At 42.7% G+C, this 25,607-nt stretch overlaps 2 protein-coding genes and 1 long non-coding RNA gene across 3 annotated transcripts in view; 1 reads left to right on the top strand and 2 right to left on the bottom strand.

Moving 5' to 3' along the window:
* Window positions 1–5,078: 5,078 nt before the first annotated feature.
* TMEM242 (transmembrane protein 242) overlaps window positions 5,079–25,607 on the bottom strand; it is a 47,458-nt gene continuing 26,929 nt past the window's right edge. The window contains exon 4 of the mRNA XM_027082592.1: window positions 5,079–6,394. Coding sequence (XP_026938393.1) covers window positions 6,296–6,394 — 99 coding nt within the window. The 3' untranslated portion in view covers window positions 5,079–6,295. The remainder of the gene's footprint in view (window positions 6,395–25,607) is intronic.
* LOC113607323 (uncharacterized) lies at window positions 6,378–22,515 on the top strand. The gene is made up of 3 exons (XR_003427884.1): window positions 6,378–6,530; window positions 8,612–8,784; window positions 22,194–22,515. It is a non-coding gene; the product is annotated as an uncharacterized LOC113607323 (long non-coding RNA).
* On the bottom strand, window positions 19,650–22,174 carry LDHAL6B (lactate dehydrogenase A like 6B). Its single transcript, XM_027082579.1, has one exon. It carries the CDS (start codon window positions 20,893–20,895, stop codon window positions 19,750–19,752), a length of 1,146 nt encoding a protein of 381 aa, XP_026938380.1. The 5' UTR covers window positions 20,896–22,174; the 3' UTR covers window positions 19,650–19,749.

The raw sequence follows: 25,607 nt of genomic DNA, 5'->3' as shown, positions 1-25,607 counted from the left end.
TGGCCTAGATGTTCCTCTGCTTAGGAACAGGATCTTGCTTCTCCAGGTGTTGGAGGAGGATCGGAAGACAAGCAGCTGGAGAAAGTGTAGGCGAGTCAGAAGACCGAGGCCGAGAGGGCGGTGTGCCGGCATCTTCTGGCCACCACGGAAGAAAGCAGAGAGGGACATGGAGAGGAGGGGGCGGCTCAGGGGGAGCGCGTGGGCTGCCCCGCAGCAACGGCTGCTGCTGGACTGGAGGCGCTTCGTGTTTAGCGGATGCACCTGAAGTTAGTTGCCAGGTGATTTGAGGAATGCTTTCCGGGGCAGACCAAACACACGCGGCACTTAGAGCTCCCCACCTCCCGGGACGCCACTTAGCTCAGGGATGCTTCCGTCTAGAGAAGGCGCTGTCTCTGGCCCGCCGTGTCACTGACCACCACTGGATGTGACGTGGTCGGCGCAGCTCTTGGGCTGCTGAGCAGCTACTATGAGCGGGTGATTTAGAAGTTTGGAGCCGCAGAGGATAGTCGTTGCCCCCGGTCAGGACAGTTCAGGGCCGTTAAGACTGTCGGCCTGTCGTGTATTTGAGAGAGCTGTTTTTAATTTCAGTTCTTAAACCAGGCACGGGGTGTGGCATTACACACGGATGCCAGAAGGGATGATATTAACCCGCCGGCCTGAACTTTTCTAATAACTCCTGCGCCTCCCGGCACACACAGCCCAGGAAAACCAGCCGACCCGCGCCTTTGTCATGCTGGGTAATTAACGTGTGCTCACAATGATTTAGCGACTAGCCAAAGAGTCAGATGTACTGCCGAAGCTTACATCAAAGGCACAAATTGGGTAGATTAGGTAGAATTATTGGGCTTCCTTCCAGGGCATATTAGGTCCACAGGGAAGTGGGTGGTGGGTTGGTCTCTGCCTGATTTCTTCAGTGAACAGCGCTGCGCCCGGGTGACCGAGCCCAAGGTGTTCTGTGCCCTTCCTGCTCTCAGCGCTCTGAGAACTTCAACTCAGGGGCTCTGGCTACAGAATAAAACTCCACCCCAGAGAGGAGGAAGGAGCCTTATTTCTAGAAGGCATTGCCAACAAATGGGAAGAGAGTGAGGTTTCTAAAGTGAAGTGAGAAGTGGCAGGGATTTTTTTTTTTTTTTTTTTGAGGTCATTTGTTTTCAGGGAGAATGCTTCCCATTCATACCTCTGGGTCCCTGACCAGGTGCTACACAGCGAGAATTGGCCAGACATGAGGTCACCCTGAGTAATACTTGTTCTTCCAGATCTTCTCTGTTCCTGCTTGGCAACTCAGAGTTGGTGAATGCATTAGGATCTTGCTTTAAATTTTTAATTTTTGGACTATCTAGTCATAGGACTGGGAGTTAGAAACCCCAGCAGGGGCCCAGGGCTCACTTCAGAAACTAATTTTTATCATTCTGATGTGCTTTTATTCTCCCGTGTGTTGGTGGCTGAGGTAGATGTGGTCTGCATGGATGAGAAGGCAAGTGTCAGTTTCTCCAGGAGCTGGATGTGTGGTCCTGGACTTGTGGACCCTCTTCCCAGTGAGGAAGCCCCTGCCCCCACTTTCTTCTCTCCCTTCTCCATCTGGTCCTCCCTCTGCCCTCCTTCCCCCTCCCTTTCCTCCCTTCCTTCCTTCTTTCTCTCCATCCCTTCCCATTCCCTCCCATCTCCTTTTCCTTTCTCCCTCTTTCTCTCACTTCCTCCTTCCCTCCCTCCCTATATTTACTAAGGGCTTAATCCTGAACCTGAAGAAACTACACAAGGATGAATATCTGCTTCCCTGTCAGGGATGCAGGTGTTTCTCTAAGGCATCACCTGACCCTGTGTTTTAACCCAGCCCTTCCCTGCTCCTTCAGTAGTATTGAAAAGTTAAAGCAAATGCACTCCTGAGAAGAATCTGGATTCCACCCCCAACTCAGTATTCGTAGACGTATCAGAGACGTCAAATTTGGACACCACGGGAATTGAAGAGGCACAGGGAAAACTGGGATTTGTTGGGTCGGAGCCCCATCCTGCAGGCTGAAGTGCCGTCCACCTCCAGCTCTGCAGGAGCCTGAATAAGTCTCAGGGAACCCGTCTCCCTGCGTTCTTGGCCACCATAGGAGAGCCTGTCTCATCACTTACTATGTCGAAGAAAAGTCTCCCTTTAAACAGGGAGTTGGAAGACTTGATAAAGTGCTGTTTCCACAGATACTGTACTACAGTCGTGCGTAATAAGAATCTATGAAAAGAGAACCAGGGCTGGCGTAAGAGCAAGCTCAGAGGAAAGGGTTTCCTCAATCGTTCTTATTTTTTAACAAGGTCTTATTTTAGCTTTGCGTGAGATTGACTACTAGCATTTTCTTAGTTTTGTAAACTCTGTCCCAGCTGAAGGATCTGTAGCTAGCTGTGGCCACTGCGGACTGAAGGGAGGTGGAAGGATACAGGTAAAGGTGGTGACGGGGGCCGTGACCGTCCGCCCCTGGTAAGTGCCCAGCTCGTCCAGATGAGAATGTCCACCTTTTGGGCTTCGCTCACAGTAGGAAGCGAAGGGAAACAGAGCCTCCAACAGGGACAGTTGGAGAAGACAACCAGTAGTAATAAAGTAAAAATAAACACCCTCCCATCACCCCGGTTGGCAGAGCCAAGGGACTCTGCAGAGCTTAGCACAGCTCCGTAGAGAACGTCAAATGCAAACTTTTATGCTCAACTTTGTCCACTTGCTCTTTGCAGGCAGCGGGCCCTCGTGCTGGAGTTCCAGGCAGCCCCCTGGCTGTGTCCTGTGGTGTTTTCTGTTGGGCTGCAGACCTACACTCCCACTCTAAGCCCGGGACGTCAGGGGCAGTGTGAGGATGAATTTCTGGAGCGTTTTCAGGTAAGCAGGTAGAAGGTGTTCTATAAATGTGCCAAGCTTGCTTGGTTTGCCTAATTTAGATTCTTAGGAGAGTCCATTAAGACTGGTTCGTACCCTGCTGTCATTAACATTTATATGGAATCTTGTTTTCTTTGTTTTTTACTATGGTTTTGTTTTCTTTTTTAGTAAGTGATCTTGCCTCACCAAAGGCAAAAGGCCTCACCTAGCTTATGTAAGAAATATAAATTAAGGTCCTGAATCACTCCACTAGTACTTGGGCAGAAAAGTTGAACTCTGCGTACTTCTTGATAACTGTGCTACTATAATTTTCTCCAAAACTGAGTAATCTGCCGTCAGACAAAATCTGCTAACAGCCTCACTCATTGTTACAAGATTAATGTCACTGCTTGCCGGAGATGCTTCCTTTCCTCTTCTAGACTCACAAAAGCACAGCCTTTGATAATTAATCCTGATAACACCAACACAGAAACCCAGATCCTTGACATATAACTCAGTGACTCGGCAGAAAGGAAAAACATCTCACTTGCACTTGATAAAGTTCCATAAAAATGTGTATTTTGCTAACTTTCATGGGAAATTTAACGATTTGGAGAAATTTTATATTTTCCCTGGCTGATTTTCATTTGTACTTAAATATTTGTTTAAAAGAAGATACAGAACCAAACCTAGGAGAGATTAAATTTTGCCCCAAGTGAAATTGCTAAATTCAGTGGATTTTAATTACCTTTGTCCCCATGGGCTTTCCCCACCCCCCTTCATTTCTTTTACCTTCCTCTTAGGTTACAAGGATTAATTTGCAAGCTGAGTCCCACACTATCCGTGAGACTAAGCAGAATGTACGACAGGCGAGGTGATGAGGTGCCCGCTTTGGACTGAGCAGCTGAGGCAGGTTTTTTTTCCAGCGTCAGCCTGTGTCAGTGCGATGGAGGGAGGGTCACCTGCGGTCACACCTCGGCTCTGCGGGGCCTGGGCAGCGGCTCGCTGTCTCTCCCGTCATTAGGATCCTTGTTTCTTGTAGAGACAGGCCGCAGGGCGTCTTGTGCCCTATTTTTCATTCCCAGTTTGTTCAGAAACCGTATTTTCTTAAGTCTGAAAACAGCAGCCGCCCATGGATACGTTTTTACAGGGCAGCAAGAACCTACCAGAATAGGCGTTTGTTTTTCCCCTTGAATGAATCCTGAGGCCCTGGAAGTCGCCCCCTGCCCACCACGGTCTCTCTATATACTCCACGCTGCTTTCTCCAACAGCTTGGCGCCGAGACTCTAAAGCTTAACGCTGAGCCAGTGTAAGCGGCGTTCTTATGGGAGCCGCCTTAATGGCGGCTTACGCGTGAAGTGGGAACGGCGTGCTGCCCACCCTCTAAACAATTTCTAGTGCTCAGCCTCCATGAAATGGACTGCTTATGGCAAGATAATGTCTGCTCTGTTCCTTTTTAAGTCTGTGAAAAATGTCATCCTGGTTGATAGGGTGATTAAAACTCTTTATGGTCCAGGAGATAAATGTGATTGTGTTTGCCATGCTCTACCCAAGATGAAGACAGAGAAGGAGGCAAACTTGAGATTCCATAACATTTCCCCTCTTCCATATCCAGGAACGTTCAGAACTCAGTACACAGATGGTACTTCACATAAAGAGTAACATTATCTGTTACACACTTTTCCTTTCCATTAACCAGTTTAACAATATGCCTCTGGTATAAAAGGAATAGACAAATGACATCTTCTGATATCTGAGTTCTGACTGTAGAAAAAAATCACTTTAGTCAGTCATATTGCTTGTTTTTCTTTTAACTTTCATCTTTGTTACTTCATTTTGGCTTTTAAAATGCAACTGGAGCCTATGCTTGGTACCGGTTCTAGGGAATCTGTCCCCATCAACCTTTCCTCAGCAGGTGATTCACCATCATTACTATGGGAGTCGTCGTGTCCGTCCCCCCACCCCTCTATCCCTTAAGGACAACAGACGCATATGGGAAGGGTTTTGTAAACCTTAGGCATGTCACACAAACATGCACTCAAACATTCCTTCCTTTAGGCTTCCAGGTGGGTGGTGGCACACCCACCACCCACCTAGACTCAGACTCATAATAGGGACAAAAACCTGTTCAGTTTTCCTCCCGATTTCCTTCCTTCATTGCATTCAAAGACTAGAGCTATTTTATTAGCAGAGATTTAGTTAAAAATGAAAGGTGGGTGAAGTTATTTTGCTACTCCACATACCCTGAGATAAATTTCACAATCCTTTTCTTTTAGTCTTGGATTTTAAACAGGTTACATAGGAATCCCAGGTGCTGATTACACCTGTTTAATTAACAATACAGCAATTTTAACAGGGTAACACAGTCCAGAGAAAAATGTTACATTAGGCAGTTGACATTTCATTTAAAATTTTTTCTTAAAACTAAAAGGTTTCATTTTAACAGATAAAGTTCAAATGTACTTTTTTAAACTGATTGATTGTTAATTAGAGCCTAAGCAATTATAAAGAAAATACACAATGATATTCAACCAGAGGTTAATTTTCTGGTCATACTGACACGTTAAAATACTTTTCTTAAAATTTTAATTTACCTGAGACTCAGTTCTCAGGTATCTTTTTGGTTAAAAATATTTGTTAAGATAGGTGATAATTGGACTATTTTTATATTGACAACTGAAATAAAGCTATAAACTGTCAGTCAGTGTTTCGGGACCCAGAACCAACTTGTCAAGAAAGTACATTTTATACCCATAATATCGTTATTTTCACATGATTATCCTTTCAAGTTATCATAATCTGTTACTGGCTTCTTGTCTAAGAATTTACAGGGCCTAAGGTGAGGCTGTCAGGTAAATGACTGGCATATACAAATCAAAGACTGTGTTCAGGACAAGAGAGCCACACCCACTGCCTGATGGACAGGATTCACCCATTAACCCGTCACTTTGGAGTCTGCCTAACAGGAGCAAGTCCTCCGAGTTCTGACAGCCACATACGGACAAGAAAGGCTGCTAAAACTTATTTAATTAGACTTAGAGGTACTACTGCTGTTAGGAGTCTGTTTATAAAGATTTTCCATCATACGTTATAATTTTGTTTTTCAGGTAAAAAACTTGGTTTCAACTGTTACAGTCATAGAAGTATTTCCCCTGGGATTTCCTCCACATAGAGAAGGTACCCATATAATTATTTTTAAATAGTCTTCCTAACTTTAGGAAAACTTTGCCCTCCCTCCAACACCCCCCACCCCCATATGAACATAACCAAATCAGTTGTAATAAAGTACAGCACACAGAAATGACTGTCGGCCTCCTACGGGGACACTGAATGCCATCCATCCCACAGGGTCACTCAACAATCTGCATGTGTTCCTTAGGAGAAATCCGTCGAGTCCCTTTGCTGTTGTGACATCTCCAAAGCCAGCTTTTCCTGTAACAATCGTTCTGGACTTCACCCACCATGCTCATCTCATTTGGATTTCAATGCTTCCTCCCATTCAACAGCCGATGCAGAGTTCTTGGGAATTGCTGGAAATATTGATTGCATTTTACTTCGAAAGTCTTTTATCTGAAAGATGAAAAAAAATCAGTCATCAGATGTTAAAAGATGGGGAAAAGAGCCAAAGCAATGAGAGACGTACCCCGTTGCTGACCGACTGATACATCATTGCTGTGGATACCGGGCGAAGGAAGACCAACAAAAGGTAAAGACTGTTCTCGCTGCCTTGAAAGACAATGAGACGTACCTCTTGTCTTTTTCCAAGTATAAGTCTACTGGGCCTTAAATAACATAAGACTCCACTGTAAATCTGGAAGGCAACATGCTCTAAATCGTCAGCCCTCATGACATTTATTTCCTACCAGGAGAATGGTATGTGTTGTTGGCCTTCATATATAAAGATGCAGCTGAGAATGGGATTTCTATCTAAATAAACATACTGAAGCCATTCAGACTTAAAGAATTTGGGGGCCAGAGGGAAGGAGTGGGGAGAAGTAACTTAGTAGGGGGTAAATAAAGAAGGAATCAATGGCAGATAGAGTAGAATGTTTTTATCAGCAGAGGGTGGTTTGGAATCCGAGAGTCAGAGCAGGAGGTTGGAAGATCCTGACATGCAGTGTCAGCTCCACCTAAGTGCGCACCGCCCTGAGCGAGGGGAACACTAAGTTATGGGAGGTGGATAATCTTTACCTTAGATAATACTAGATCCACACTCTTGATTCATTCTTTTCACTGAGATGGTCCTGTTCTGAAGGTAGTATTTCAGAAGCGCTACAGCACAGCACTGCAGCGTTCTCATCAGCCACATCCCAGCCATTATTTCCCAAGGACACAGATCTCCTCAGTCAGATTGTGAAGCACCCTGAACTCACAGCAAAACGTGAGTCATTCTTGGAGTGATGTTTGAGAGTCGGCTAGTATTTTTTCTTTTTTATCTTGATGCTTACTTATTTCAACTTGAAGCTGAATCCTTGTAGTGTTTCCAAATTCAGGTGGTGCATCCTGTTGGGACTTGTAAATTCCTAGTCATTTGTTCCAGTCATTGTAGCACCATTTTAGCACAGACCCTGGTATCAGGTACACCCCTCTGTTCAAAGCCCAACTCCACTGCTTGGGAAATCTGCTTATTCTAAGGGGTAGTTTCCATGTGTGCAGAAGGGAGATAATTACCTGCTTACAGAGCTGTGAAGATTAAGTGAGATAATGTACATAAAGCACAGCACCTGGCAGTACTCAACATATATTAGCTCGTGTCACTACAGCATCATCAAAATGTTCTGTGTTCCAAGAACAAAGCTCATATGGATAGAAGTATTGTGGTATGTTTGTCAAAAGCATTAATTTATAGTTATATCATTTTGGTTTAAATATTCTGATACTGGAAGACATAGAAGGTTATCCATCATATGTAGTCTGGAGGAGGTCCATGCCCACCATCTATTTGTTTGGGTCTCAGACACCAGTCTTGAAGACACACACACACACACACACACACACCCATGACACGTGTGTCTCTCCCTAACTCCCTCTTCCATGCAGCTCTCTAGTTTGTAGTGTGATGAAAGGTTTTCAGCTACACGCAGTACCGTATCCCTGCCTGGAAATGTAGCTCTGAATAGCGGTTCTCGAGTGGAGACTCCTGATAGCTTGGCTGTCACAATCGCAGGGGATTACTGTTTGCATAGGGGGGTGTGGGGACGTGGGGTGGTGCTAAATGTCTAGGGCGGCCAACAAAAAGAACTGCTTTGTCCAAAATCCCAAGAGTGCCCCCCTGGAAGAATCTTGCATGGGCTTTCTCAGTTGAAAGACCTCTCTGGCCAGGATCTGCAACGAGCTGCTTGGTTCCTTCCCTTCACCTTTCTGGTTGAACACCTGTTACAACTGAGCCTAACGACAGAGTTTTCCAGTGGGGTATCAGACAGCCAGGGCATGAACAGAATCGTTTACCATCGCACCTTCTCAGGAATCTGGAACAAGGTCCGTCGCTGAGAAGGCAGAGGCTGGGACACTCCGATGAGGCCTGGGTGGGAGAGTGCCGAGTGGCTGCTCCACTGCAGCACGGGGGCTGGTGTTCCCAGTTCCTCCTCTTGGCCCCATTTTTTTTCTTTCCTCTAATTTCCTAAGTATTATTTACTTGTTTCCCAGGGTCATAAGTGAGTAACTGAACCACTAGAAGGAATCATATCTGAAAAATAGCCAACTAGGACAAGACAGGCTTCAGAGCAAGGGGAAGGAAGGGAGACAAGTGGGAAAAAGAACGCCATTTAGTCCTCTTTAACTTTTCAGCTGTGGAGGAGTTCAGTCAACATGGCAGAGAAGAAGGACCTTGAGCTCACCTCCCCTCACAAGCACACCAAAACCACAACTAAGTGCAAAACCACCATGGACGAAAAGATCAGAACCTACCAGAAAAGATCTTCTACAACAAAAGACGTAAAGGAGGAACCAGAAGGAGACGGGTAGGAATGGTGGCCTGGTAATACAGTTAAGTCCCACATCCCCAAGTGGGTGACCCACAGACTAGAGAATAATTACATTGCATAGGTTCTCCCACAGAAGTGAGAGTTCTGAGGCCCATGTCGGGCTCCCTAGCCTGGGGGGTCCTGCACTGGGAAGACGAGCCCCCAGAGAATTTGGCTTTAAATGTTAGTGGGGCTTAATTTCAGGAGTCCCAGAGGACTAGGGAAATAGAGACTTCACTCTTAAAGGGCACACACAACATCGCGCATGTTCTGGGATCCAGGACAAAGGCAGTAATTTGGTAGGAGCCTGGGCCAGACCTACCTGCCGGTCTTGCAGAGTCTCCTGGAGAGGCAGGAGGCAACTGCAGCTCACCACTTGGACACTGGTGCTGGTGGGTGCCATTGTGGAGTCCTCCCTCTAGCTCATTAGTGCCAAGACCTGACCCAGTGCTGGGATGCCTCAGGCCAAGCAACTAACTGGGTTGAGGACACAGCCCCACCCAGCAGCAGACAGCTGCCTTAAGACCTCGTGAGCCCAGCTGCCTTTAGACATGGCCCTGTCCACCGCAGGGTCCAAGACCCAGCCCCACCTACCAGTGGGAAGGCACCAGCTCCAGAATCTCCTGGGCCTGCCCCAGCCCTCCAGGAAGCCTACTCTAGCCTCTGGACCAGCCTCCCCACCAGCAGGCCAACACAAGCTTTGGGACACCCTGGACCCTGTACCCAACTGTGTCAGGAACAACCCCCACCCAACCAGCCATCTGACACCAGCTCTAAGACCCTTGGGCCCTGTCACCAGCCTCCAGGACCAGGCTCTGCCTGCCAGGAGTCTAGCACTAATGCCAGGACCTGGCTTAATCCACCAGGGGGCAGACAACAGCCCCAGAATCTTCTGTACCCTGACGCCACACACCAGTGAGCCAGCACTAGCCCCAGGGCCCCCTGAGGTTCTGCAGTCAGCTGCCTCGTGACCCGGCCCTGTCAACCGGCAGTCGGCAGCTTCCGCACAAGGCAGGGTCTGGCACCCAACTGGACTGGGGGCCAACCAAACCTACCAGACCACCCACACAGTCAGCCTGTCACAAGAGAAGGACCAACCATAGGGGGAACTCCTAGAGCATACGGCTTGGGTGATAAGAGGGAATTGTGTTGCTGGGACACAGGGTGTCTCCTACAGAAGGCCACTTCTCCAAGGTCTGGAAACGTAACTAACCTACCATATACATTAAAACAACAAAACAAAACAAAAAACAGGCAAAATGAGGTGACAGAGGAACATGCTCCAGACAAAGGAACAAGGTAAAACCCCAGAAGAATGGAGACAGGCAATCTACCCAAGAAAGTGTTCAGGGTAGTGATCGTGAAGGTGAACAAAGAACTCGGGAGAAGAACGGATGCACAGAGCAAGAAGTCAGAAGTTTTTAACAAAGAGTTAGAAAATAAAGAACAACCAGAGATGAAGACTACAATAACTGAAATGAAAAATATACTAGAAGGAATCAACAGTTGACTGAATGATATAGAGGAACAGATCAGTGAGCTGGAAGACAGAAAAGACATAGTGGAAATGACTGATGCTGAACACAAAAAGAATGAAAAGAAATGAAGGCAGTTTAACGTCTCTGACCAGAGACGTTATCAGTATGTTTTTAGAGAGTGATACAATTAACATCACTGTGTGAAGCTGTTAGAGCTTAAAATTGATCAAGGGTTCATTATACAACTTATGATTGTTATCATTTACATTTTGCTCCGTTAGGTTTTCGTGCCAACCTGTGTATATTACAAACGTAAAATTTTCAAAAATGATGCATCATGAAATTTTGAGTGAAGAAAAATTTTTTGGTGAATTTTATGCAGATACTTTGAGCAACATATGTCGACTGGTGTCTCAGCAGATGATAGCTCTTCAGAATACAGTTCTGATTCAGATGATGTGAATATAAGACCAAATAAAGACAAAAAATCTTAGTGATTGATTCTGATACAGAAAGTGAAAATAGAACTCACGGTGCTGGAGAATGCTCCTTTGCTACTACAAAAGAGTGGATTGAAGACAACATTTCATGAAAATTAGAAGACTTTACAGGTGTGTTAGGTTTAACTACTGAATGTAATAACCCGCAAAGTGTTAGTGAAATAATAACAATTACTTTTTGGCCAGCCAAAATAAAAATTGCTGGCCACAGGCATTAGTTTCTGCAAAAATCCCCTGGTCACACACTAATATTCACATTATAGGGGTCCCTGAAGGAAAAGAGAGAGAAAGGGGCTGAGAACATATTTGAAGACATAATAGCTGAGAACTTCCCTGAGCTGGGAAAGTAAACAGCCATAGACATCCAGAGAGTCCACTCATAAAGGATTAACCCAAAGAGAAACACACCAAGACACACAATTAAAATGGCAAAAATTAAAGGTAGAGAATATTAAAAACAGCAAGGGAAAAGCAACAAATAACATACAAGGGAACTCCCATAAGGCTATCAGCTGACTTTTCAGCAGAAACTCTGCAGGCCAGAAAAGAGTGACACCATATATTTAAAGTGATGAAAGGGAAAAACATACAACCAAGAATACTCTACCCAGCAAGACTCTTGTGTAGATTTGATGGATCAAAAGCTTTACAGACAAGCAAAAGCTAAGAGTTCAGCACCACCAAACCAGTTTTACAGGAAATGTTAAAGTAACTTTTCTAAGCAAAAAAGAAAATGCCATAACTAGAAACATGAAAATTACAAACTGGAAAGCTCAATGGTAAAAAGGCAAACACGCCGTAGAGATAGGAAGTCATCCACACACAAAGCTAGTAGGAAGGTTAAAAAACAATAGTAGTAAAATCATCTATATTCACAATAAGCAGTTAAGGGATACACAAAACAATTAGATGTAAAATATTATATCAAAAACAGTAATTGTGAGGGGAGGAGAGTAGAAATGCAGGGTTATTAAAATGCATTTGAAATTAAGAGATCAGCAACTTAGAACATATATATGTAATTCATATATATATAAAACTATATATATACATATATATATATAAAACTATGTATATATATATGTATCTCACTATATAAAAACCTCATGGTAACCAAAAACCAAATTATCTGTAATAGATATACACATACACAAAAAGGAATCCAAATATAACACTAAAGATGGTCTTTTTTCCCCCTTCTTTTGTTCTTTTGTGACTTGATGACTTACAAAAACAACTTCCAAATAATTGACAAAATGTCAAAAGTACATATCAATAATTACCTTAAATGTAAATGGAAGTGTTCCAATTAAAAAACAGAGTGCCTGAATGGATACAAAAACAAGACCCATATATGTGCTGCCTACACGAGATCTGAAGACACACAGACTGAAGGTTAGGGGATGAAAAAAGATATTCCATGCAAATAGAAATCAAAAGAAAACCAAGGTAGCAATACTTATATCAGACAAAATAGACTTTGAAATAAAGGCTGTTACAAGAAACAAGGGCACTGCATAATGATCAAGGGATCAGTCCAAGAAAAAGATATAACAATTGTAAATATATATGCACCCAACATAGGAGAACTTAAACACATAAAGCAAATATTAACAGACATAAAGGGAGAAACTGAGAGTAACACAATAATAGTAGGGGACTTTAACACCCCATTTACATCAATGGACAGATCATCTAGACAGAAAATCAATAAGGAAACACTAGCCTTAAATGATACATTAGACCAGATGAACTTAATTGATACACACAGAACATTCCATCCAAAAGCAGCAGAATACATATTCCTTTAAAGTGCACATGGATCGGGATAGATCACGTTTCCACAAAACAAGCCCTGGTAAATTTAAGAAAGTTGAAATGATGTCAATCATCTTTTCCGATATGAACACTATGATACTAGAAATCAACTACAAAAACTGCAGAAAACAAAAACACGTGGAGGCTAAACGATATACTACTAAACAACCAAACACTAAACAACCAATGGATCACTGAAGAAATCAAAAGTAAATTAAAAAATACCTAGACACAAATGAATACTAAAACACAATGATCCAAAACCTATGGGATGCAGCAAATGTAGTTCTAAGAGGGAAGTTTATAGTGATATAGCTTACCTTAGGAAACAAGAAAAATATCAAATAAATAACCTAACCTTACACCAAAAGGAACTAGAGAAAGAAGAACAAACAAAACCCAAAGTTAGTAGAAGGAAATAAATCATAAAGATCAGAGCAGAAATAAATGAAATAGAGCCAAAACAAAAATCAAACAAAAAACCCCAGGGAAAAAGCTGACAGTATTTCCTCTAAGATCAGGAACAAGACAAGGATGTCCACTCTCACCACTTTTATTCAACACAGTACTGGAAGTCCTAGCCACAGCAATCAGAGAGGAAAAAGAAATAAAAAGAATACAAATTGGAAAGGAAGAAGTAAAACTGTCACTGTTTGTAGATGACATGATACTATACATAAAATCCTACAGATGCCACCAGAAAACTACTAGAACTCATCAATGAATTTAGTAAAGTTGCAGGATACAAAATTAATATACAGAAATCTGTTGCATTTCTGTACACGAACAATGAACTATAAGAGAAATTGAGGAAACAATCCCATTTACCACTGCATCAAAAAGAATAAAATGCCAATGAATAAACCTACCTAAGAAGGTAGACCTGTACTTGGAAAACTATGGCAGTGAGGAAAGAAACCGAAGACAACACCAACAGATGGAAAGATATACCATGTTCATGGGTTGGAAGAGTTAATATTGTTAAAATGACCATACTACACAAGGCAATCTACAGACTCAATGCAATCCCTATCAAGATAGCCATGGCATTTTTTCACAGAACTTGAACAAATAACTTTAAAATTTGTATGGAAACACAAAGGATCCCAGATAGCCAAAGCAATCTTGAGAAAGAAGAACAGAGCTGGAGGAATCGCACTCCCTGTCTTCAGACTATACTACAAAGCTACAGTAATTAAAACAGTATGGTGCTGACACAAAAACAGACACATAGATCAGTGGAACAGAGAGCCCAGAAATAAACCCATGCACCTATGGTCAATTAATCTATAACAAAGGAGGCAAAAATATACAGCGGAAAAAAGGCAGCCTCTTCAATAAGTGGTGCTGGGAAAATTGGACAGCTACAAGTAAAAGAATGGAATTAGAACATTCTCTAACACCATACACAAAAATTTAAAAATGGATTAAAGACCTAAGTGTAAGACTGGAAACTATAAAACTCCTAGAGGCAAACACAGGCAGAAAATTCTTTGACATAGCTGTCTCCTGAAGCAAAGGAAATGAAGGCAAAAATAAACAAATGAGACCTAGTTAAACTTAAAAGGTTTGGTACAACAAAGGAAACCATCAACAAAACGAAAAGACAACCTACTGAATGGGAGAAGATATTTGCAAATAATATGACCGATACAGGGTTAATATTCCAACAAATATCAACAGCTCATACAATTCAAAATTTAAAACAACCCAATTAAAAAATGGGCAGAAGAACTGAATAGACATTTTTTCAAAAGGACATGCAGATGGCCAACAGGCACATGAAAAGATGCTCAACATCCCTAATCATCAAGGAAATGCAAATCAAAACTACAATGAGATATCACTTCACCCCTGTCAGAATGGCTATCCTCAAAAAGGACACAAATAACAAATGTTGGCGAGGATGCGGAGAAAAGGGAACCCTTGTACTCTGTTGGTGAGAATGTAAATTGGTGTAGCCACTGTGGAAAAAAGGATGGCGGTTTCTCAAAAAACTGAAAATAGAAGAATCATATAACCCAGCAATTCCATTCCTGGGCATATATCTGAAAAAAACAAAAATATTAATTCGAAAAGATACATGCACGCCAATGTTCACAGCAGCATTATTTATAACTGCCAAGATATGGAAGCAACCTAAGTGTCCATCAACAGATGACTGGATAAACATGATGTGGTATATATATATACAATGTAATACTAATCAGTCATAAAAAGGAATGAAATTTTGCCATTTGCAACAACATGGATGGACTTGGAGGGTATTATGCTACGTGAAATAAGTCCAACAGAGAAAGACAAATACTGTATGATATCACTTATATGTGGAATCTAAAAAATACAACAACCTAGTGAATATAACAAAAAAGAAAACAGACTCAGATATAGAAACCAGTGGTTACCACTGGGGAGAGGGAAGGAGGGAGGAGCAACATAAGGGTAGGGGATTAAGAGGTGCAAACTATTATGTATAAAATAAGCTACAAGGATATATTCTACAACACAGGGTATATGGCCAATATTTTAGAACTGTAAACGGAGTATAACGTTGAAAATTTTTGAATCATTATATTGTATACCTGTTACTTATATAATATTGTACATCAACTACACTTTAATTTTACACCTGTGGGAATGGAAACCCAGAGTCTTTACTTATACCCTACTTATAAACAGGGCCTCAAGTTGCTTTCAACAGTAGGGCTCATAGAAAGTTTTTAAGCTTGTACTATTTGCAGTATATGGATAGTAAACGAAAACCTTCAGTTTTTTCCACCTGTTTCAATTGCTGATATGCAGATCAGAAGTGCTGGTCTTATCAGTGATACTCTAGTACAGGCCAATAGAACATTCCCCTGCTTAAAAATGTGCTTGACAAAAGATTTAGGGATTGAGTACATTTAAGCAAAAATCATTATAAAATAAATGTACTGAATTCCACAATAATAATTACAGCTATTGCCACAGAACCATCCCCCTAACCTAAAACCCCAAAAGTTTGGTGAAGATGGGGCATGCTGGGAACCTGAGTCTCCATCTAGCAACTCAGCTTTACCCTGAAGCATTTTCCAAATTCTGGGACCTCTTCTCTGCAGTCCTCCTCTTTCCTCTTTCATCTCTGACCAGGGAGAATTTTTCCATGATTATGGACCACAAACCTACCCTTCTAAACAGGGCCACTCTGTACTGCACAACTCCAGGGGCTGCTCTCCACAAAGACTGAGACACGAATGGCACTCCCTAGGCAATGAGCCCACTGCTCCAAGAACCGCATCCTCAAGTCCCAATGTTTGTGTCCAACAGTGCTGGGTTGTAATATTATCAGAAACTACCACTCTCCAAGGCAGCAGTTCTCAAAGAGTGTTATGACAATTGGAAAATGTATTACAAGTAATTTGTCACTAACATGGACATTCTGATTGACTTTTTAGATATTAAAATAGATTCAAGATCATGTCTCCAATAATGTTTATTACTCTCATTCACACCTCAACAGCTTTTTAAAGGGCGATTTAGCCGGTATGCCAGGAGTGAAACATGGGATATGCTATATACATTTACCATGCATGTCTTGGCAAGGAAAAAAACAACACGAAAACTTCTGGTCTAATATATAGTGTGCTGAAAAATTACTTAAAAGCTGAGGCTATGCCCCCAATTTAATTTGAGAAAACCCTTACAGCATATATTCTAATAGACAACTATTGGAATTAAATGCTTCAAGTTTTAGGGCTTCCCTGGTGGCGCAGTGGTTGGGAGTCTGCCTGCCGATGCAGGGGACACGGGTTCGTGCCCCGGTCCGGGAGGATCCCACATGCCGCGGAGCGGCTGGGCCCGTGAGCCATGGCCAGTGAGCCTGCGCGTCCGGAGCCTGTGCTCCGCAACGGGAGAGGCCACAGCAGTGAGAGGCCCGCGTACCGCAAAAAAAAAAAGCTTGAAGTTTTAAAGTGTCTTTGCCATTGACTAGCTCATTTAGCTTCAGTTTTCTCACTTGCAGGTACAGGACTGTTGCCAGCCTCGGTGCTGAGGTTAGAATAATGAAAGCTTTATAGGACCAACTGATGAGAAAGCCTTTGGATATGTCAATAATTACAGTGCCAATGGTCATTTTGAAGAACCAGGAAATTCAGCTTCTTCGTAAAACAGAATAAGACTATAAATGTTCCCTGAACAGGAATAACAGTGTCTGCCATTTGAGATCACCTATATGCCGGACACTACACCAAGCAGTAGGCTTTTATTCAGTCTTCACAATTCTGTGTGGCAGAAATGAGGACCACCACTTTACATATGAGAAACCAGAGGTCAGAGAGGTTAACCCACCCATGGTGATCTGGTTTACGAGTACAATGGCCTGACTGATATCCAGGCTCTTTCCCCACAACCACCCTGGTTCTGTGACCTGGGAAGACAGGGCACCTCTACAAGCTCTACTCCTGTGCCAGCTTTCAATATAAATGACTTAAAAAGCCTAGAGTGTGTATCTCTTGTGATGGTGACCGTGTTACTGAGAATGCTAAATGGCAGATTATTACCAGTACTCCCCGATAGCCAGTACTCATCTGCTTCTGGATACAGGGGGCTATACTTCTCTACCCTCTTGAAGTTAGGTAACCATCTAACTAATTCTGGCTAATGAAACATGAGGAAGAGAGATGTGTGTCACTTCCAAGGTGGAAGCACATAATTGCAAGTGTTCAATTCTCCAGGCCTCTCTTCCCTTTCCATAGCAATCATGGAAACCTGTGTTGCTGCAGTGGTGCCTCAAGATCAAAGAAACTTGAGGTATGAAGCCAGCCTGTGGAGGGCAGCTTCCCTAGAAAGTTGTGTAAACCCAGTGAATTTTAGGAGAGAAATAAACCTTTATTATTATTTTTTTTTTTTTTGCGGTACGCGGGCCTCTCACTGCTGTGGCCTCTCCCGTTGCGGAGCACAGGCTCCGGACCGCAGGCTCGGCGGCCATGGCTCACGGGCCCAGCCGCTCCGTGGCATGTGGGATCCTCCCGGACCGGGGCACGAACCTGCGTCCCCTGCATGGGCAGGCGGACTCCCAACCACTGTGCCACCAGGGAAGCCCAAACTTTTCTTATTTTAAGCCACACAGCTGGAGATTATTTTTTACTATAGTATAACCCAGCCTATCCTGACTGAAGTAGCTGGTGAAGAGAATTACAAAACAGACATAAGGCAGGCTCTGATCTCCTTCAATATTACATTAAATTTGGCTGAAACATGGCTGAATAAAAATTCAAGGGCTGGACAAAGGGGAAGAGAAACTTGGTGCAATTAAGCTTAAAAAGGTTTTAGAACCACCTGGAACAATCAAACCACCACTTTTGCCACCTTCAGGGAGCTCAGCACATCGATTAATCCCATAATATGACACAGCTTCCTGGATAATCAGAACGTTTTGATATTTTCAATGAAATAGTATGGTTCAATGAAATAATAGGGGAGCTCTGATCAGCACAGTTAAGTAAAGGGTCAGTTTTGGGGGTTGGATCACTGTCCTATGTCTACTTGATAAAACTAAATAAGCAGGACTGGCTTAATTTAGAAAGCAGATGCTAGGGGCTTCCCTGGTGGCGCAGTGGTTAAGAATCCACCTGCCAATGCAGGGGACACTGGTTCGAGCCCTGGTCCGGGAAGATCCCACATGCCGCGGAGCAGCTAAGCCCGTGCGCCACAGCTATGGAGGCTGCGCTCTAGAGCCCACGAGCCACAACTACTGAGCCCGTGTGCCACAACTACTGAAGGCCGCACACCTAGAGCCCGTGCTCTGCAACAAGAGAAGCCACCGCAATGAGAAGCCCGTGCACCACAATGAAGAGTAGCCCCCGCTTGCAGCAACTAGAGAAAAGCCCGCGCGCAACGAATACCCAATGCAGCCAAAAAAAAAAAAAAAAGAAAGCAGATACTAGTACGTTTCAATTTTGATTAGGCCTATTGATATCCACATCAAACCTGAGATATGTTTGAACATACCATATAATTTATTTAATATTCAATTGAATAGGAGGGCTAAGATTCTCATTTCCTAAGTTATTAGTACCATTTAGGTAAAGGTCAGACGAGCATCTTTACTTTCTCCTAAACCTTCAATGTATCACATCTATACAGTATAGAATCTGTAGTAAAGTCAACTGATTTAGGAATAAAAAGTGAACATGTAACTTTCTGAGAAATACAATCCCTGAAGTACTCATTAAAATGGCCAAATTTTATGACAGTGACTAACAACAGGGCACAATTCAAAAGCAAAATCTTTCCGTTAATGTGAAGTAAACTGAGCAACAGAGATGACCCTGGAGTGTCTTAGGGCCAGGGCACACTCTGCAGGTAAGACTCAGCCCAATAAGAACAATTTATAATGTGCTTCTTGATTTAATGTGCTAACAGGTCAGGTTCTCAGAGGCAGTTCTAAAATTATTTCAGTCAGACTTTATTTTTAGTAACTGTTACCACCTCTCTCAGGCCTCTTTCTGAAGCTTTATATTTTACTGCCTTAAATACTTTATAATAGCTACCAACTAAATCACTATTATTTTCATTTTTTAATGATCCTGCTTCACTGGTACATATACATGAGCATGCACACACACACACAAGCACACACAGGACCTGCTTCCAGCTCCCATTTTACGATGCCATTTTGAAAGCCTGGCTGATAGGCTGTCATAGGGCAATGAAGACAGAATGCTTCTGTGTATACGTTTATTTTCACATTGTATAGGAAGTTACAACGTCAAGAAAATAGTATATAAATGAACATAGGTATAAGTCACCCAGAACAAAAGAATGAACCTGTACTTAATGAAAAGAATCAGAATTTCTGTAACACAACAAACACCCACATCCTACATTTTTTTGGACAAATGGCAACTATACACACACATACACAGGGTGAGGACCGGTACATCAGTGGTACGAAAACACCTTCTTTGATGCAGTCACTTAGGAATTGTTTAAAAAAAAAAGTATAATTCAGCATCTGGATGCTAAATAAAAGAGCTGGGGGGGGTCTAAATAAATAGGGGAGTCACTCTACCCACTTCCCTGTTTCCAACTTCTAGGAATTCAAGTTTATTCAAAAACTGGACATACACAACTCCATAACTACTCTCTTTTCTTCAATAACTTCAGAATGGTAGTTTTAAACAACTTTAAAACTTAAGCTCCTTTTGAATTTCCCAAAGTGTTTTTGCACTCTTCTGCAGATGGGTCTCTTCTTCAGGGGCCAACTTTACTTTTATAAGGTTGGTAATACCACTCCCTCCCAGGATACAAGGAACACTGAGGAATACTTCTTCATTTATTCCATAGAGACCCTTAATTCTGGTGGAAACCGGATGCACTCTCCTAAGATTCTTCACAATACTTTCTGTTAAGTCAGCTACAGACAGGCCAATGGCCCAAGAAGTATAACCTTTCGTTTTAATAATCTCATAGGCGCTAGCAACCACATCTTTGTGCACATTTTTCCACTGCTCAGGATCTTTATCAGTTCCTATATCTACGTTCAGATCCTTCAGAGGGACACCAGCGATGTTCACTCCACTCCACACAGGAACACTTGAGTCTCCATGCTCTCCAAGGATCCACCCATGACAGCTTTCAGGATGGATACCAAGCCTCTGCCCGATGAAGAAACGGAAACGGGCAGTGTCCAGATTACAACCACTTCCAATAATACGGTTTTGGGGAAATCCACTCAACTTCCAGGCTACGTAAGTTAAGATATCCACTGGATTGGAAACAACAATCAGTTTGCAGTGAGGACTGTACTGAACAATACTGGAAATTATTAACTTAAAGATGGCGAAATTTCGCTGGACTAAATTAAGGCGTGTTTCTCCTTTTTCCTGGCGTGCACCTGCTGTGATAATCACGAGGTTGGAGTTTGCAGTGACAAGGTAATCTTCGCTGGAAATAATATTGGGCATTCTCACAAAATGGCTGCCATGCTGAAGATCCGCTGTCTCACCCTTCAGTCTGCCTCCATCAACATCCACCAAGGCAAGTTCATCACTCAGGCCTTTTAACAGGATGCTGATAGCACAGGCCATGCCAACCGATCCAGCTCCTACAATGGAGATCTTATTGCAACGAACGGGCTCCTCTGAGGGGAAATTCTTCATAAGCTCACACTTGACCGTAGCCATCTTGGACGCGGGGGCGATGGGCCAGGTGCCCCTGTGGGCGATGCCTGCCGGCTGGCAGGGACTCAACACCATTCCCGGGCACAGGCAATTCAGTCTCACAGCGCCCACTCTCTGCCTGGCCCGCTGCATTCGCACAGCCCAGCTCATGGCTACTCACTCGAGAGGTGAAAGAAGAGAGATAGGAAGAAAGCAGCAGGCAGCCTTACAAGCTCAAAAGCAGAGAGCTGTGACCGTTGGCCGTTTGCTCAGCCCGTTACTGCGGCTGCGCAAGGCCGGGACCTTTGGACGCGGCCTGCTACTGCGGCTGCGCAAGGCGAGCCCAGCTCTCGTGGCCTCAAACGGGCCTCCGCAAAGTACTTCAGGTCTGATCTGATTGCGGGGAGGGGGACGACGATGACGACGCGGTAGGGCTCCTCTCGCAAATGAATTCTGGAGTTAAAATTTTAAGAACTCGAATTCTCTCCACTACTTAGCATGTATAATGAGACAACCCAGATCCTTGCGATTACTGATTTTCTGTTTTCACTACATATGCCAAGTAAAAACATTTCCATTCAGTACAGATGAAAATAAGGTTAAATTTTCATAACTGTATCCCTGCCAGGAATAACCAGGTGCGTATCCTTTGTCTCCCAATGGCCTCCTGCACCATTTCCCTGCATCCGTTGGAAAAGTGGGACTCCTGTTTCCCGTTGTAGCCAGTTCGAGAACCTTACACTTGGAAAGGCTTCCGCTGCCTTTATGTCAGTCACGACCCTGACTGCGGAAGTCGTAGGATCCTGACGACAAGGGGCAAGAGCCGACCGTGAGCTAGTCAAACAGTTGCGACAAAGGAAAGCTCCTAATTGAGAGTCCTGATCGAAAACGACTTCTCGAGTAGAAAGATAGTGATGATGTAGCCTGATATCAGCATGAGGATATATCTTCTACGTCCTTAAAATGGCAAATTTTGGCCAACTGCACCAACCAGATTATTGATTAAAGTACTAAAATATTAGCTAGTGCAATATGGCACCCGTGTACCTTACTTTCCTCTGCGTTCTTCTGGTCAGTGTTATGAATGTCCTTTCAAATTTCTAAGGAAATAAAAACTTTACATCTGATACATATATGTTTATATATATATATATATATGTATATATATATATACACACACACACACACACACACACACCCTTAAACCCAATAAACTATAAAAGTCCAAACAAAAATAACAGTACTTTCTCCTCACTTATATAAACAGAATTCTGACCATGTAATGATTCCTCTCATTCCAAGAAAGCAGTATGTCCTCCCCTAACGGAGCTCTTGGTACATGCCGCCTCCTCACAGGCAGGAAAAAAAATTGTATATGTATATATATATGTGTGTGTGTGTGTGTGTGTACACATATATATTCCATTTTAGAATACCAAATCTTGACAAAATGAATATTTTACATTCAGGACTTGAAAAGCTATTCTCATTCTTTCTGCCACTGAGCTGCAGTCCAGGAAGAGAGCAACAGTAAGCAAAGGAGTTGGTGAGAGGCGAGAAAAGTGTGGCAACAGTGGAGACCCTGCCATCCTGTTTAGATGGTACAGTACGAGCTCCGTGTCACACAAAATGGTAAGAGCACCACATACATGCGTTCTCTCCACCCCGGTGGTCAGATTTATGGTCACCGTTTGTCAAATTAAAAAGGAGAATATTTAAATGATCTTTATTTAATGGTGGCTGACATCTTATTCTTTCTTTTATCCCAGTCATAGCTTGAAATGTTTTAACCTGATGCCTGTTCTCACTTTTTCCTACAATGATTCCTTTGACCAGTCATTTTTCTTATAAGTGTTCTTGAGGATGAAATTCAAGGACATAGAGACTCTTAGTTAGACGGCCTTTTTCTACAGTAATTTTCTTTCTAGAGTTTGAACCTCTTCAGAAATACCATCACTATGACAGCTGCCTCTTCAGTTTTTCCCCTTAGCCACACTAAATCAATTTTGAGAAAAATAACACTCTCCAAAATAAAAATATCTCAAACAAAGCAGCCTTTTATTTACAGTAAGTCTTGAGATAAGAAGGAAAGAACTAAAACAGATGAACAGATGACAGGTCTACCCAAAGATGTGGAAAGCCAACTCTAGCTAGCCAGCTCCCTAATGACCTTCTGTCTTAGGTGGCTCATTATTCCTTTTGAATGGAAAATCTAATTCAAATTATCTATTCAAAATTCAGTATAATATTATGGCTGATGGTAGGATTATGCCATAATACTTTTGGTTACACCAGTTAGGAGGGAGGAATCAGGAAATAAAGATGACTAGCAAGCGTCTGGACCAAGGATGGTTGTAAACTAAGTCACTCTATTCCTTCCACCTGGACTCTCATCCCCAGCTCCCCCTGCCCTTTTTCCATCTAGGAGTCCAGCTCAAATATTCCACGCTCTCCTAAGTCTTCTACAGTCTCCCAAGGAGAATTGACTTTTTAAAAATCCGCCACCACTGTACTGTGTACCTCTCTCCATTACAGGATTTATCACACACAGTTAAATGTAATTACTCATGAATTTGTCACTCCAAAAGGGATCACCTTTTTAACAGCATATCCCTATCCTCCAGAACAGAGCTTGGTATATGAATAGGGATTCAGTAAATGTTTATGGTAGAAAAGAATGAGGAAATAACTACAGAACTGAGCCAAGTAAGGCTAGAGGGCTAAAATGTGAGTGAGATGGAAAGGCAGGGCTGGAGAATCCACCTGGTGCTGGAGTTCTGAATAAAGGGGTAAGTAAAATGGTGCCTATCTGGGGTTTCTTAGCAAGGTTGATACATAAATTTCAGATAAAGCTATGAATAAACTAAAAGATTTCTTAATTACTTTCAAAGCTAATGCCCACCTTTACCACCTTACAACATACAAATTAAAAAAAAATTCTACAGTGCTAGAAACACAGTAAAATAAATATGCAAAGGCAGAAGGAATATTTTTATCCTTTGAAGTTATTTAAAATGTTTTGTTCTATGGAAAACTTTTAAGAAAATAATCCATGCACAAAACCCTGGATTTGAAAAAACAAACAAGATGCAATGAAAGCAGTGTTAATACTGTAAGCTATAAACTCACCAGCATGCAAGTAGAACATTATATAAACACAATTATTTTAAAAGTCTTGTGATTTGAAACTCATAAAATGCAAATTGTAGTTTTTTTTAAAAAATTAGTGGGCTGTGATTCTGTTGCTCATAGATACTAAAATCTACCTAACTCTGTAATCCTTGTGTGGGGCATCTTTACAAATCCCAGTACCTCAAAGTATTTTCTTTCGTCAGCAGTACTGGGAATGCTGGGGGAAGGACAAAAGCAGGGCCACAAAGCTTTGTCTACTGTGTAGAATAAAGGTAGAATGTCCATTCAAAAAGCAACCCTGGCACCAACTTCCTATTTATGGTATTCAAATACTATAACATGAATTGGCAAGCTCTTCTGATAAGTTACCCAGAGCTCACTTTTGTTCTTTAAAGGCATCATCTTACACATAACTTTTAATGCAATGTAAAAAAGCTGCTTGGGCTTCCCTGGTGGCGCAGTGGTTGGGAGTCCGCCTGCCGATGCAGGGGACACGGGTTCGTGCCCCGGTCCGGGAGGATCCGCGTGCCGTGGAGCGGCTGGGCCCGTGGGCCATGGCCGCTGAGGCTGCGCATCTGGAAGGGGCCACAACAGTGAGAGGTCCGTGTAAAAAAAAAAAAAAAAAAAAAAAAGCTGCTTGTATGAACCATTAAAAAGGAATTATTTTAATGTGGCACAAAACATGAAAAACAAAGAAATTAATATTCATTAGTATGTGTTTAAACATCCTAAATCATATCTAAAAAGTGAGAGTTTAATTTTATGGCTTAGGCTCTGACTGCACTAAGTGCTGTTTTACTAATTCAGCTCATTTATTCTCTGCGATTGGCTTAATAGAAATACTACTCTAGTCCAGTAACAGCAGCCTTACCCATCAAAAAAAAAAAAGGACACAAAGGATATTTTTGTGTATGGAAGTTACTTTCAGTTTGAGGCAACCTTAAGTTACCTTTATAAACTCCAAACTGCCAAAACAGATTAACTCCACGTTATAAAGTTTAAAAACTAATTTGCCTCCAGACTCTATCTGGGCAACAAAGAGGGTCAGCAGCATTGGGAATAGTGAAGAAAGAAAGGGGTGTTCTAGGTGGGGGAGCAGCAAGGACAAGGCTCTGAGGCTAGAAAGCACACTGCCTTTCAGCACGGCTAGACCTCTGACCGTGACAGAGGCTTATTAGAGGCACAGCTAGACTCTCAACCACAGCACTCCTGACATTCTGGACCAGATCATTCTTTATGGGCCTGTCCTGTGCACTGTAGGATGTGCAGCAGCTTCCCTGGCCTCTACCCATTAGATGCCAGTAGCTCTCCTGTAGTTATGACAGCCCAGACAGTACCTCCAAACACTGCCAAATCTCCGTCGTGGGTGGAGGTGGGCGGATGGGACACAGCAAATTTGCCGCACACACCTCCCCCACCCTGGTCGAGAAGCAATGGGTTAAAGAATAAGCAGGGGCCCGATCACACAGGAACTTACAAACGTCTTCAAGGGCCCTGGAATGTATTCTCAAGGCAAGAGGGCGCCACTGAAGTGACAGCGGCAGTGTGATCAGATTTCATCCAACAGAGTTCACTAAGTACCTCCTCTGTGCTAGTAAGCATGGTGCAGGTGCTGAGGATACAACAATGAACGAGGTACACTCCACTCTCTTAGAATTTATGTTCTTTTAGCAAAAACAGATTAACATTTTAAAATGGTCAATATAACTTCATTTTGCAACAAGTGTCGTGAAGAAAACAAAGCAGGATAA

Source organism: Aethalodelphis obliquidens, unplaced genomic scaffold, assembly GCF_003676395.1.
Source record: "Aethalodelphis obliquidens isolate GAN/ISIS:26980383/991018 unplaced genomic scaffold, ASM367639v1 scaffold3, whole genome shotgun sequence".
Taxonomy (NCBI): domain Eukaryota; kingdom Metazoa; phylum Chordata; class Mammalia; order Artiodactyla; family Delphinidae; genus Aethalodelphis; species Aethalodelphis obliquidens.
The sequence above is the reverse complement of the archived record's forward strand: the minus strand, read 5'-3'. Positions and strand labels throughout refer to the sequence as shown.